Source organism: Canis aureus, chromosome 21, assembly GCF_053574225.1.
Source record: "Canis aureus isolate CA01 chromosome 21, VMU_Caureus_v.1.0, whole genome shotgun sequence".
NCBI lineage: Eukaryota > Metazoa > Chordata > Mammalia > Carnivora > Canidae > Canis > Canis aureus.
This window is the reverse complement of record NC_135631.1, coordinates 10,814,017-10,828,299: the sequence shown is the minus strand read 5'-3', so window position 1 is coordinate 10,828,299 and position 14,283 is coordinate 10,814,017. Positions and strand designations below refer to the sequence as shown.

General features: G+C 54.0%; 1 protein-coding gene across 4 annotated transcripts; it reads right to left on the bottom strand.

Annotated features, from left to right (window-relative positions):
* Nucleotides 1-7,622: 7,622 nt before the first annotated feature.
* Nucleotides 7,623-13,811, bottom strand: PIDD1 (p53-induced death domain protein 1). 4 transcript variants are annotated; one of them, XM_077862961.1, is made up of 16 exons: nt 13,578-13,811; nt 12,162-12,495; nt 11,471-11,884; nt 10,930-11,139; nt 10,787-10,841; nt 10,408-10,609; nt 10,198-10,323; nt 9,896-10,075; nt 9,667-9,817; nt 9,409-9,544; nt 9,167-9,317; nt 8,979-9,084; nt 8,747-8,865; nt 8,555-8,668; nt 8,237-8,442; nt 7,623-8,011 (listed from the first exon to the last, which is right to left on the bottom strand). In XM_077862961.1, exons 2-16 carry the CDS (start codon nt 12,454-12,456, stop codon nt 7,753-7,755), a joined length of 2,724 nt encoding a protein of 907 aa, XP_077719087.1. In that variant the 5' UTR covers nt 12,457-12,495; nt 13,578-13,811; the 3' UTR covers nt 7,623-7,752. The 4 variants fall into 4 exon arrangements, with proteins under 4 accessions (XP_077719087.1, XP_077719088.1, XP_077719089.1 ...); XM_077862962.1 differs by having other exon boundaries at nt 8,237-8,343; nt 8,961-9,084; nt 13,578-13,806; XM_077862963.1 differs by having other exon boundaries at nt 8,961-9,084; nt 13,578-13,735.
* Between the last annotated feature and the right edge of the window lie 472 nt (nt 13,812-14,283).

Sequence of the window (14,283 nt, the reverse complement as noted above, 5' to 3'; positions counted from 1 at the left end):
CTGGGGCTTCCACAGTGTGTTAGGTTCCCCAGGCCTGTGCAAAGCCTTGAATAGGAAAAGTCTCTGTTCCCCATGAAATAAGCAGGATCCCTTAACACAGGTTGGGAAGACTTGGTGGTCTTCTGGCCACTCCACTTCTTGTCTTCTCTTTGGCCTTGCCAGGAGCATTGTGGCCTTCAGCACCTCTCATGACTTTGTTGGTCCTCTGTGTTATGTTCTGTACAAGCCAGTTCTCTCCATTTAAGTCATATTCTGTTTAATTCCGATAAGTACTCTTACCAATGCCTAAAAAAAGAGATTACTGGGCCATGGAAGCAAGCGGCAGGGAGATTCACCCTCAACCCCGACACATGCATTGGCCCCATATGGGAAGCCCTACACACATACAATTGCTATAGACTATGATGGCTGAGTTCCAAAGGATAAGTCCTAGTTAGCTTGTGAGACGGTGGAGTGTTGGAAACAGATGCATTAGATACGGCCTTGAAGGTCAGGGTCACTCTGGAACATTAACAAACTGTAACAGATCTAACAGGATGAGCTTGCAGGGCTTAGGAGAAAGGCTGGAGACACAGGGAGGGCTCAGGTCATGAATCATTGTAAATAAACCATGTTTAGGAATGTGGACTTCTCACCCATATGGAGATATATATATATATATATATATATATATATATATCTCCATATCTTTCTCTCTCTCTCTCTCTCTCTCTATATATATATACACATATATATATTAGTCCCTAGAGCAAACAATTTTTTAAAAAGTCAAACAATATAACCAAGAAGCCAAAAACAGTAATAACATGTAACACTAAATAATACTTGATTAATCTGAGAGAAGGCAGGAAAAAAATTAAAAAGAACATACACATGGGCAGCTCTGGTGGCTCAGTGGTTTAGCTGCGCCTTCAGCCCAGGGTGTGATCCTGGAGACCCGGGATCGAGTCCCACATCAGGGTCCCTGCATGGGGCCTGCTTCTCCCTCTGCCTGTGTCTCTGCCTCTATCTCTCTCTCTGTGTCTCTTATGAATAAATAAATAAAATCTTTAAAAAAAAGAACATACGCAAAATAGAAAAGAAATAGCAAAATAGTTGGCTGAAATCCAACTATATGAATAATTACCTTAAATGTCATCATTAAGGGCCAATTAAAAGATCATCAGACCAGATAAAACATCAAGATTCAAGTATATGGTGATTGCAAGACATGTTAAATAAAAAGACAAACAGTTAAAAGTAAAATTGGGAGAAAAATATACCATGCAAATAATCATAAAAGTATGCTATTATCCAAAAACTGGAAAACAAATGTTGGCAGGGAGAAATTGGAACTCAATGTGCACTTTTGGTGGAAATGTAAAATGGTACAGCCACTGTGGACAATATGGAGATTCCTCAAAAAATTAGAATTGATATTTGACCCAGCAATTCCACTTCTGGATATATTTTCAAAAGAATCAAAACTTGAAGAGATATTTATACATCCATGTTCGTAGCACCATTATTCACAATAGCTAAAATGTGGAAGTGACCCAAAAGTCCATAAACAGATGAATGGATAAGCAAAATGTTATATCTTAGTCAGCCCAAAGAAAATTCTGATGCATACTACAACATGGATGAAACATGAGGGCAGTACATAAGTGAAATAAGCCAGTCACAAAAAGACAAAAATTGTATGAGTCTACATATGAGGTACTTAGAGTAGTCAAAATCAAAGACAGAAAGAAAAAGAAGAAAAAAAAAAGACAGAAAGCAAAATGGTGGTTGCCAGGGACTAGAAGAAGGGAAGTATGTGGAGTTATTATTTTACAGGTATAGATTTTCAGTTTTACAAAATGAAAAGAGTTATGGGGCTGGATAGTGGATATGGCTGCACAACAATGTGAATGTATTACAAATGTATTAGAATGTACATACAAGTGAATTGTACACTTAAAAATGGTTAAGATGGGAAATTTTACGTATATGTATCTTAACACAAAGGAAAAAATAAAGCAGAAGAATTCATAATACCTGATATTGTAGACTTTAAAACAAAAAGAATTACCAAAAATTAAAAATGACACTCCAAAGTGACAAATTGATCATTCATCAAGATGACAAACAATTTTAAATGTTCATACCCCTAATAACAATGCTTCAGGGGATCCCTGGGTGGCTCAGCAGTTTGGCGCCTGCCTTTGGCCCAGGGCGCGATCCTGGAGACCCAGGATCGAATCCCACATCGGGCTCCCGGTACATGGAGCCTGCTTCTCCCTCTGCCTGTGTCTCTGCCTCTCTCTCCTCTCTCTGTGACTATCATGAATAAATAAATAAATCATCTTTAAAAAAAAAGGAAAAGGAGATAATACAATAGATCATACAGATATTAAAGGGATAACAAGGGAACATTATAAACAATTTTATCTCAGGAATTGAACTTATATGGACAAATTTTCTTGAAAGACACAAGTTGACAAAACTGACACAAGAAATAGAAAATGTGAATAGCCCTATATCTGTTACAGAAATGAAATTCATGAGTAAAAACCTTCCCATAAAGAAAACTCCAGTACAGATGGCTTTACAGGTGAATTTTACTAAACAGTTGAAGATTTTTTAAAAAATTAACTTGACACAACTTTCAGAAAATTGAGGAACGAGAATTTCCAAAACATTTACGAGGTCAGTTTTACTCTGATAAGAAAACCAACAATGCATTACTAAATAAGAAAATTATAGCATAATAGTCTTCATGAAAATAGAGGTAAAATTCTTTTGGGAGGGGGCCCCACTGTGCAATGTAAAATTCTTTTTTTTATGTTATTTATTTATTTGACACAGAGAGAGAGAGGGAGAGAGAGAGCAATTACAAGCAGGGGGAGAGGGAGAAGCAGGCTCTCCACTGAGCAGGGAGCCCCATGTGGGGCTTGATCCCAGGACCCTGGGATCACGACCTAAGCTGAAGGCAGATGCTTAACCGATGAAGTCACCAGGTGCCCTCCAATGTAAAATTCTTAATACCAAATGAAATCCAATGATATATACAAGGGGGATACATCATGACTACATGCATTTTATTGCAGGAATAGGACCTTGGCTTAACATTTTTAAAATCCAATGTAATTTATCACATTAATAAGTTTTTAATTATTAAAAGAATTATATCTTCTTTAGAAGTATAGATAAATATCTATGACAAAAATGGAACCCTCATTCATGGAAAAAACTCTCAGCAAACTAGGAATTGAAGGAACTCTTATCTGGTGAAGGGCAGCATGAAAAATATTTACAATTACATTTTACTTAAGAGTAAGAGGCACTGAGTGGCTCAGTTAGGCATCTGACTCAGTTCAGCTCAGGTCATGATCTCAGGGTTAGGAGATCAGCTACTCACTGGGCATGCTTAAGATTCTCTCTTTCCTTCTTCCTCTGGTTCCCCCCTCCCACTGTTCTCTCTCCTAAAAAAAAAAAAAAAAAAAAAAAAGAGTGAGAGTGACCTCAGTTCTGCTAAGATTAAGAACAAGAATGTCCTTCCTCACTGCATTCATTTAACACTGTACTGGAGGTCCTAGGCAAGGTAATTAGAACATAAAAATTAGGGATCCCTGGGTGGTGCAGCGGTTTAGCACCTGCCTTTGGCCCAGGGCTCGATCCTGGAGACCCGGGATCGAATCCCACATCAGGCTCCCGGTGCATGGAGCCTGCTTCTCCCTCTGCCTATGTCTCTGCCTCTCTGTGTGTGTGTGTGTGACTATCATAAATAAATAAATTTTAAAAAGAACATAAAAATTAGAAATATTCAAAAGGAAGAAGGAAAATCATCTTTAGCCACAGTCAACATGATTATATACATTGAAAATTCAAAGAAATCCCACCCATCCACCCCCTTGCCATGGGGCTAAGGGCTAATAAGTTTAACAAGGTCACAGGATACTGTCAGGAGAGGATTCTTCCTAAGTCTCTCATGTTTCTGCCTGTCTTAGTTCTAGGCTATCTTCAAGGAGATAGACACACATATACATACACACATATATCCACAGATGTGTAGAGTGAACAGCATTGGATGACAGCAATAGTATCTCCACTAGAGCAAAGGATAGATTTATTACTCAATATAAAAAAGATAATGTCTCCTTTGGGACCAAATTTCAGGCAGGCTTACTGCTCATCATAAAAGAATCCTGTTTCTTGAGGTGCCTGGGTGGCTTGGTCAGTTAAGTGTCTGCCTTAGGCTCAGGTCATGATCTCAGGGTTCTGGGATGGAGCCCGATGTTACGCTCCCTGCTAAGCAGGGAGCCTGATTCTCCCTTTCCCTCTGCTCCTCCCACCTGCTCATGCTCTCTCTCCCTTTCTCTCTCAAAGAAATAAAATCTTAAAAAAAAGGGGGGTGAATCCTGTTCCATTAAGCTTGGGTTTCCTCTTCTGCAGAACCCCCTTCTGCATGTGCAGGCATCAGCGGATCCTCCTCACTTTGCCCTGTAGGAACCAGGGCTTGGGGAACCATGAACTGATACTCTGGTCCTTGCTACTGCTGTAATAAGCTGTCTTTTATCTCTGACCCAGAATTCTTATGCCTTCTGCCAGCATACATGAAACCTGTTCATTTGTAAGTAGGGTAAAAATCTCAGAGCCCTCAAAGCTCTTGATAGATACAAAAATCGGTTGTTTCATACTAGCAACAAACAAAATGAAGTTAACAACATCTTTAGCAAAATATGAAAAGCACAGTATAGTGATAAACCTAACAAGAGGTGTGTAGGACAAAATGTGTGCTCTGAAAGCCACAAAGATCTTGCTGAGTGAAATTAAAGACCTAAATAAATGGAAGGAAGTTCCATGTTCATGGATAGGGAGATACTAAGTTTTCTCCACTCAACCATTCAAATCTTGGGTGGGATGGAAGATAAAATTGTCTATCCCTTCCATGAAAGGCACTATCCCTTTTAACCTAGGACAGTGTCCTGGTGAGACTGTCTATAGCCCCCATTACAGAAATCCCAAGAGCACCTCTGCTTCTCATTTTTCACATCTTCATCTTCTCTGGCCTGGTGAGCTCCTTCATTCATCCAGTTAATTCCTTCTCTGTGTCTATTACCTTATTAGTCAATTTCTAAAGAACATTATCGGGTATAAAAACAACAACAGGGAACCCTGGGTGGCGCAGCAGTTTGGCACCTGCCTTTGGCCCAGGGCCCAATCCTGGAGACCCGGGATCGAATCCCATGTCGGGCTCCTGTTGCATGGAGCCTGCTTCTCCCTCTGCCTGTGTCTCTGCCTCTCTCTCTCTCTCTCTCACTCTCTCTCTGTGACTATCATAAATAAATAAAAATTTAAAAAAATAAAAATAAAAACAACAACAAAGAATCAGCATTTTCTAGAGTATTTTTTTTTAATTATGATTAAAAAAAGAAAAAAGATTATCATTGAAGAACAAGGACCACCAAATCTGGACCCCAGAGAGATGGCCACAAAGCCAAGTGACTAACCAAACCCATCAGTTGGTGCTAAAAACTCTTCTGTCATCTATAAAATGTAGTAGTCTGTGCTGGGCCCATGTCATAGCATCAGTCTTCCAACTAAAGTGCAAGAGCTTTTCAGAGAAACTCATAGGTGGTGTGATTCGAATAGCTGCAAACACTAGAGATGAAAATGGAAGACCCCAGGCTTATCACTAGATATTCATTTTAAAAAGCCTTTTGAGGGATGCCTGGGTGGCTCAGCAATTGAGCATCTACCTTTGGCTCAGGCCATGATCCCAGAGCCCCCGGATCGAATCCCACATCTGGCTTCCTGCATGGAGCCTGCTTCTCCCTCCGTGTCTGCCTCTCTCTCTCTCTGGTCTCTCATGAATAAATAAATAAAACCTAAAAAAAAAGCCTTTTGAGGGGTGCCTAGGTGGCTCAGTTTGGTTAAGCATCTACCTTCAGCTCAGGTCATGGTCTCAGGGTCTGGGGATCAAGCTCCATGTCAGCCTTCCTGCTCACCAGGGAGTCTGCTTCTCCCTCTCCCTCTGTCCCTCCCCCTGCTTGTGCTCTCCCTCTCTCTCTCTCTCTCTCTCTCAAATAAAGAAAATCTTGGGATCCCTGGGTGACTCAGTGGTTAAGTGTCTGCCTTGGATATGGAACTAGTCAGGCTCCTTACACATGCAGGTCTTGCCCCGGGACAGCATTAGCTTGTTGTCCAGGAAGCAGCAATGGAGCAGCAGTTCTTCCTCAAACGTGCATGGATCCAGGCACTGAGGAAGGCTGAAGACAGAGCTGAGCCAAAAACCCATCGGGCATATCTGCCCCAAAATTCGGGGCCTCCTTCCCAGTGCTCACCACTTTCAGGTTGATCCAGACATAGAGGCCAGAGCCATGGTTGAGAAAAGGGATCCCCAATGCCTTCAACTTGTTAGCGAAATATCTATGAGCTGTCCGCAGCCTGGAGCAGTAAGTGGTAAGTAACTGTCAATCCATTCTGGATGGGTGGGGGAAGACAGCTGTCATGGGAGGAGAAGGTGGGCCCAGGGGTCCAACCCTGAGGACACAGGGAGTCCTGGGGTCTCCCATGATATGGTTCAGGCTGCAGGAGCAGGGAAGAGGGTGGCTGGCCAGACAGCAATGACAACGAAGGAGCTCTGCCTGGGGAGACTGGCAAGGGGTCTACTGGCCCCAGAACCTCCCATTTGTCTGTCCTCACTCTGTGGTTCCCATCCCCCCACGGAGACAGCTGTGGAAGGGCCTCCCCCAACCAAGCCTCTGTTGCCACAGAAACCCAATTCCCCCCCAAGCCTGAGGCCCAGGGCTGTCAGCCCTCACTGTCCCCCGCCTCCACCCCTGCAGCCAGGTAAATTAAGGACCAAGGCGGGCTATGGTCACCGCTGCCCACAGAGATCCCCCTCGGGCTGCTGCCCCCACTTGCAGACCCTCCCAGGGGTAAAATCTCCCACAAACGAAGTGGCTGCGCTCCCCCTCCCCCACTCCCGCGGAAGGGATGGAGGATAGGCTCAGAGCCTGGCCCTGGCCCCGAGTTCCTCATTCAATCTCCCCGCGTCCCTTCCCCTTGGGGCGGGGGGGGGGGGGGGGGTCCATCCTGTCCGAGGTGCCCCAACCCGTGGACAAAGGAGGCTTGGGGTGGGGGCTGGGCTCCGGCTCCGCCCCTCGTCCCCCTGGAAGGGGGTCCGGATGGTGCCCAGACGGTCACGCTGCCCCAGGCGATGGCTACTCCAGCCACGCACAGGTCCACACAGGTCCGGCGGGGTCCCACGTGTGCGCCCCCCGCGGCCTGGCCTCCGCCTAGGGGACTCAGCCCCAGCTCCAGCTCCGCGGGGACACTGTGCACTGTGCCGGGGGGGGGGGGCCGTCGGAAGGCAGACGCGGAGGCGGGACCCCTGCGCAGCGAGCACCTGCCCGCCGCTGCCAGCGATGCGCAGCCCCGCACGCAGGGGACTTGGTATCCGTGGGTGCTGCACCGGTACTTTGTAGCTGGAGCCTCTCTCCCTTCTGGGCACATGGGAGGAAGCGGGAGCAACGGGGGGCGGGGGTACTGAAGTCTTTACACAAGGTCCCCTCCCAGCAGGGCCCGGCCTCAGATCTCAGCCCACCCCTGGCCTTCCACCCGCTCCTCTACCCAACAAATAAACTGAGCTCCGAGAAGCAGCCACAACAATACATATTTGTTACACGTGGGAGGTCACTGTCCGCATATTCAGGGAAGGCTTGAAAATGGGGACCCCTGACCCTTTGGCAGGGTCCATTGGGGCCATCCCAAAGTCAGTGGGGTCTATGCCTGGGCAGACTCCACAGACTGTGGTGCTGCAGGGTCAGCTGGGTCAAGGCCCCTGGGGGCCAGGCTTGTGCGCTGGATGCTGTCCTTGTACTTCTGGCGGCCAAGCTCCAGGATGGCCCTCACCTCCTCAGCTACATCCAGCCGGTCACTCTGCTCCAAGGCCCGCAGGAGAAGCCCCACAGCCCCTGGTTGCCCAGCCTGGCGCTCAGCCCAGGAGAAGAGCATATGACGGATCTGGCCATCCAGGTCATCCCTAGTGGGGAGGAGGCTGGTCATAGAGAGGCCCAGCCACCCACCCAAGGTTCTGCTTACCCACCCAGAGTAGATTCCAGCTCCCTGGGTGGGGTGAGCCTGCTTGCCCTGTCCCCATCCACCTTGGATGGAACTTCAGCCAGCCTCTTGTGAGGCTCTCCAGATGGCCAGGACCCAGGGCTGAGGCTGGTCTGGAGCCAGCACCAGAAGGCCTAGAGGAACTCACCGGAACTCATGACGGATGCGCTGCAGCTCCCGGTAGGGCAGGCCCAGGTGCAGGGCCACAGCCGGCCAGTCAGGGCCCAGGCGCCCAGCCACGGTCAGCAGGTTGCTCTGGGTCAGGAAGCCAGTCTCAGCATCGCCCAGGTTCAGAGGTGCCAGGGAGAGGCCAGGCCCCCGCCCCTGCCCCAGCCCCTCAGACCCCCGCAATCTCTGTGAAAAAAGAAGGGGTGCAATGAGCCCTGCCTTCTGCCCCTGACCACCCCCAGGCTTCAGTGCCGCCCCTGCCCCCTTCATATACAGCGCCCACCACCCCAGGCCATACCGGCAGCTTGATGGGTAGAGTGGCCATCCACACGGTGTCCATGCCCTTCTTCTGCCGGGCAGCCTTGGCCTCCTCAGGCACCTCCTCAGGCACTGCTCCCCGGTAGAAGGACACCTAGCATTGGGATAAGATGAGGTTCAGTGTTCTGAACTTTGTCCAGGCAGCCAGGGGTACCCCACCTGGCTGACCCACCTGGCCCCTCACAGCCTGAACCTGCCGGTCCAGGGTAGTGGTCACGTAGACCTCCTTCACGTTCTTCAAGTGTGAGTAGAAGACAAAGCAGACCCTGCCTTCCACGCAGTCTGGGCGTTCTACATGGAAGGGATGGGCTCAGCAGGGAGCCTGGGGAATGGACCTGGGGAATGGACCCCAGCATCCCCTCCATAGGGCAGGCAGGGCGGCGTACCAGCGTCCACATCAATACCCTTCTCAAAAGCGGCGAAGAATTTTTCACCCTCAAACATCTCCACCGTGTCAGAGGGCTCAGGGCCTCGGTAACGGTCCAGCAGTCGCCGCAGGGTGGCATCCACCTAGGGGAGCACCCACTGGCTCTGAGCTCAGTGCCCCACACCCCTATGCAGGCCCTTGCAGCCCTCTGGGCCCCACACCTACCTTGTCACGGGGCAGGCATTGCAGCAGGACCTGCTCTGGGTCCCGGCGCCTCTGCAGGGCAATGAGATTGACTCGGTGCAGACGCAGCCGCTCCCAGGCCTTCCGAGCCAGGTCTTGCACACAGGTCTTGGTGGTGTACCAGAGCCAGTACCTGGGTGGGCTCAGGGGTGAGCAGGGCTGCACAGACAGGCTGGGGGAGGGGAGGGGGAAGGGCTGAAGATGCTGGGGCTGGGGGCACCGACCAAGAGAAGTGGGTGACCTGGAAGCGAGCATACAGGTGGGTGAGCTCCAGGGCCACCTGAGCTGTGATGTCATCCCAAGCAGCTTCAAGAGGGGTCCGGTACAGCAGGTGAAGACAAGAGCGATCCAGACTCAGGCCTGAGGACGCGAGGGAACCACCGGCTGAGGCGTCCCTGGCAGGGGCTCCCCCACCCCAAGCATGATCCCCTCAACCCAGGGGCCATAGATTCAGCTCGGCCCAAAGAAGGGCCACCTCTCACCTGTGACCCCAGGGGGCAAAGGCAGCTGCACAGTGACAGGCTGGAGGAAGCTAGGAGGGCCACCACTCTGTGAGAGGCACAGCAGGGGGCTGGCCGCAGCCTCAGGCTCCCCCAGCAGGGCTCGAAGTTCTCTGCTGGCCATGCGCACCACCTGGGGCAAACAGGGACCCCAGGCTTGCCTATGCGTTGAGAAACCACCCACCATCCACAGAGGCTGCCCTGTCCGCACCTGCATGCAGACACTACGAGGCTCTTCGGTGGCCCCAGGTGGGAATGTGACCTTGACCCCGGGATATCCTGAGCAGCACAGCAACGTCCCCTCTGGTGGCACCAGGCAGGTGTTAGACACAGGACGCGAAACCACGAGGAACCATGAGAAGTGGGGCACCTGGCAGTGAGCCCAAAGCCGCTGGGCATGGGAGGTGAGGTCAGAGGAGACAGAATCGGAGAGGATAGGGACAGAGAAAAAGTGGGGGTGAACAGGGTGTAGGCGGAGCTCCTCCCTAGTGCCCCTTCCCAGACGGCTCTCACCTTGGGTGCCTCTTCTTCCACATGAGTGTCCAGGTCACCCCAGCTATCACCACTCAGGGTCCTGACCACCACCTCCCGGCAACGCCGGATGCGGGGGGGCACGAAGAGCAGCCACAGGCTCACCTTCTGCCAGGCAAGGCTGTCGTGAATACCAGGGCCACATCTGGGCCCTCCTCACCCGCCCCCCACCCCGACTTGCCCTGGTCGTGCCTGCCGGAAGGCCACCCCGTGGGGCTGCAGCTCCAGGACACCACTGAGCAGGGAGTCATGGGGACCCAAGGGAACAAGGCGTGGCTCTGGCAGCCAGAGACGATACTGGATGTTGACAGGGCTAGCAGTAGCCCCAGCAGGGAACTGCAGGCGGACGCCACAGGCCAGGGTCACGGAGCAGCCTTGGGGAGTCACAGGGAAGCTGTGTGACAGAGTGGGCATCAGGTCAGACAATAGAAAGGGGTGTGGCTGAATCGGGCACCCCTGGGAAACTCTAGAAGATCCCTGGGGCCTGAGCGAGGTGCACATTATGGATAGGGTGACAGGGTAGAGACGTGCTTTTTCAGCAACACACACATACACACACACTCACACACACCTGTCCACATCTGAGTTCAGGAACAGTCTGGGCATTTCCAGGATCACCGGCGCCCCTGTGCAAGGATGGGCAGCTGTTAGTATACCTACAGTACCTACATCCTGGCCTGTCTGTGGTCTGACCCTTCCCAGGAACAAGCCTACCTGGGGGGCTTTGGGGGGCAGGTAGAGCCTCGCCCAGGGGGTTCCCCTGAAGGCGCACAAAGGGAGCGTCCAGGAGCTCCGGGGGCACGTCCCGGAGCTGGTTGTCCCTCAGATCCAGCCGAGTGAGCAGCGGGAGGTGTACCAGGCCGGTGGGCACTGAGGTCAGGAGGTTGCTGTGCAAAACAAGGAGCCGCAAGGACCGCAGCCCCACTGTGGGGAGATGCCAGCTTAGGGCCAGCAGAGGACCACCACCCAGGGCCACGCCTAGTCCTGGCCAGGACAGGATACTCATGGCAGGCCCAAGCAGAGAAGCCTTTCCAGTCTCTGCCCCATGGCCAGACTCGGGGAGCTTGAAATCCAGGGAAGGAAGGGCAAACGAGTGCCACCTGGAGGAGTGAAGGCTCCAAGGTGGCCAAGATTGTGTGTGCAGGGTCCCCTGTGGAGGACAAGGTGGGGCCCACAGAGAGCGGAGGCCAGACAGTGGCCAAAAGGCCCTCTCCATCAGGCCCAAGGAGCCAAAAGGGGCCTGACCCCTACTTACCAAGGGAGGTCGGGAGGCCCTGCAGCCGGTTGGAAGCCAGATTGAGCTCCGTGAGGCTGCTCAGGCCTCCAATCTCAGGGGGCAGAGTGTCCAGAAGGTTCCCTGAGAGATCAAGGCGCTGCAGGGTGGAGAGAGCTCCCAGCGCTATGGGCAGCGTTTGCAAACGATTATGGGTCACAGAGAGGAAGGTAAGGGAGGGGAGGGCTCCGAGGGCCTCAGGGAGCTCTGAGAGGTGGTTGTAAGAGAGCAGGAGGGTGCTCAGGCCACGCATCTGTGGGATGCAGGCCGGCAGCGTCTCCAGGCTGTTGAAGCTCAGATCTAGGTGGGCCAAGCGGGCCAGGCCACTCAGGCCAGCGGGCAGTGTGGTCAGAGAGCCCCGGAGGCAGGCACCCAGCACATCCCAGTGTTGTCCACCTAGAAATGGGGGAGAGCAGATGTGGCCCTCAGGGCCGGAATCCCAGGGCTCAGCTCAGAGGCACAGACCTCTCTACCCCAACCCCACCCAGAGAGGGACAGAGACCCCAGCAATGCAGGGAGACAGGGATGCATACGACAGGCTCATCTCGGCTGACAGCCATCACCCATGACCTGCCCCAGAAAGAATAGCCATGCTGCTGTCTGCTGGGGGACACCACTGGGCAGCTGCAGCATGGGCGGGGTTGGGACAGGGCTGGGACCAGGTGGGGCTCACCTCTGAGGACCAGGGAGCGAAGGCGCTGCAGGTTCCGCGGCACCTGGGTCAGGGTAGCCTCTAGCAGCTGAGGGTCCTCGTGGCCACTCAGCTGCAAGAACTCCACTTCCCCCAGCTGAGGGGGTCGCTGGGCACAGAGATGGAGCAGCCGGTGGCACCCCCCAGGGTACAGGTCCAGGCTCAACCGGTTCCCAACCAGGAGACGGAGCTCCGCATCCGCAGCCTCTGTGGCATCTCCTGCAGCATCTTCTGTAGCAGCTGCCTGGGGCTCCAGCCCCTCTGCCTCTGCAGCCATCGCCCACCGGCTGTCCTCGGGGGCCAGACATGTCCCAGCCTGCCAAACAGGCCTGCTCAGACAGGGCCGGGGAGGCTGCAGAGTCAGGGGGAGGAGTGGGGAGAGGGAGGGAGGCTGGGCCCTCCTCCGTTCAGGGGAATGGGGACTCTGGCTGGGGGGGGAGGGGGGGGAGTTCCCCTGAGCCAGACCAGCTGATGCACAGAGCCCAGAGCCTCCCCTGGACAGGTCACTTTTGAAAGAGGGCTGGGGAAGGAGGACCCCAGGACTGGGAAGGCAGCCCAGAGCGAGATCTGTGTGCAGAGGAGCCCAGAGGACCTGGCTGGGGGGAGGAGGGAGAAATGAGGCTTCACATTCCACTTCTGGAAATCTGAAGGAGACCCCTAGAGCTGTCCTGTCATCCTGGCTGTTCTGTCCCCCCCACCCCAAGAGCTGGAGGTCCAGCCCCCCTGCCAACCTTCACACCCACCAGCTTTGACCCGAGGCTGAGGACTCTACCACGTGGGGACAGTGGCCCAGGCCAGGAAAGGGGCGATTGTACCCACACAGGTCAGATAAGTGAATGGGGTGGGGGGGTGAGCCACTGGGCAGCGCGGAGTCCTGGGGATGGGACGCTGGGGGAGGGGTCTCCCCGCTTCCCGTCTGCACCGAGGTCGCGGTCGGGAGCAGTGGCCCGGCACTCGGGGCTCCGACGGGGCCGGTCCTGGCCGGGAGCGCGCCCCCCCCCCCCGCCCTCGCCCTGCGCGTACCTGCGCTCCGGGCTGGGCGCCGTCCCGGGTGGGCGCCCCACGCCGGGTTCCCGCTGGCGCGCTCGGAGCGGCCCAGGCGTCGGGGGCCCGCCCAGGCCGGACGCCGCGGGGCTGGGGCGCAGGCGGAGGCCTCGGGGTGCCCGCACCCCCCGCCCCGCCCCTGTCCAGCCTGCAGCCCAGGAGACGCGGCCGCGGACCCCAACCGCCAGCCGCCGGTCCCGCGGTGCTCGGCTTCCTGCTCGTCCGCCTCGGGCCGGCCTCTCCCGCCGGGAGGCCCGCGTCGCGCCGCCCAGCCCGCCCTCCCGGAGATTCCCGGCCCCGGCCCGCCCTGCCCTGCAGCTGTGCGCTCCCGGCCGGGAGGTGAGCGGGTGCAACCTCGGGGGAGGGGGGCCCGGACGCAGCTGCGGCCTCAGATCCGCCTCCTGCCAGAAGCCAGGGCAGCACGGGTACCGTCCCCGGCCAGCCTCTGGGGCCTCCTTCTCCGGGAAGCCTTCCTGAGGCTCCTCTAGCGGCCTGGGCCCAGCTCCTGCTATCCTGCTTTAGCGGCACTTTGCCCAGGTGCCCCAGCAGGGGGCTAGCCCATGCCTCCTCTGCCTCAATCTTTGCATCTCACAGGGAAGGAAAAGGAGGCCCTGACATCAGAGTTTGCCCCAGGTCACCGGAACTAAGTGCCACAGCTGAGAACCTCACACTAGGTCTGCCTGTGGAGAGCCTGCCAGACCTGTGCTCGTTCACCTGCTCTGCCCCAGATCAGGGGCTCCCACGCCACCAGCCGCCCACCCGCCAGGATGGGCAGTTGGGCCAGGCCTGCACTTGCCCCGGCTCCTGGCCCCCGTTGTTTCTGCGAGGCTGCCAGAGACTTAAACAACCACCACAGGGCGTTACTCAGCTTTATTTTATTTTTTTTAAATATTTTATTTCTTTACTCAGAGAGAGAGAGAGAGAGAGAGAGGCAAAGACACAGGCAGAGAGAGAAGCAGGCTCCTTGCAGGGAGCCTGATGTGGGACTCGATCCCAGGACCCTGGGATCAGGCCCTGGGCTGAAGGCGGCGCTAAACTGCTGAGCCACCCGGGCTGCCCC

Excerpts from the sequence above, each read along its gene's own strand:
- PIDD1 (XM_077862963.1), bottom strand. The coding sequence starts at position 12,456 with ATGGCTGCAGAGGCAGAGGGGCTGGAGCCCCAGGCAGCTGCTACAGAA. Across the intron at positions 9,818-9,895 it reads CTCGTAGTGTCTGCATGCAG|GTGGTGCGCATGGCCAGCAG; the intron begins GTGCGGACAGGG and ends TGTTTGCCCCAG. Across the intron at positions 9,085-9,166 it reads AATGCCTGCCCCGTGACAAG|GTGGATGCCACCCTGCGGCG; the intron begins GTAGGTGTGGGG and ends GTGCTCCCCTAG.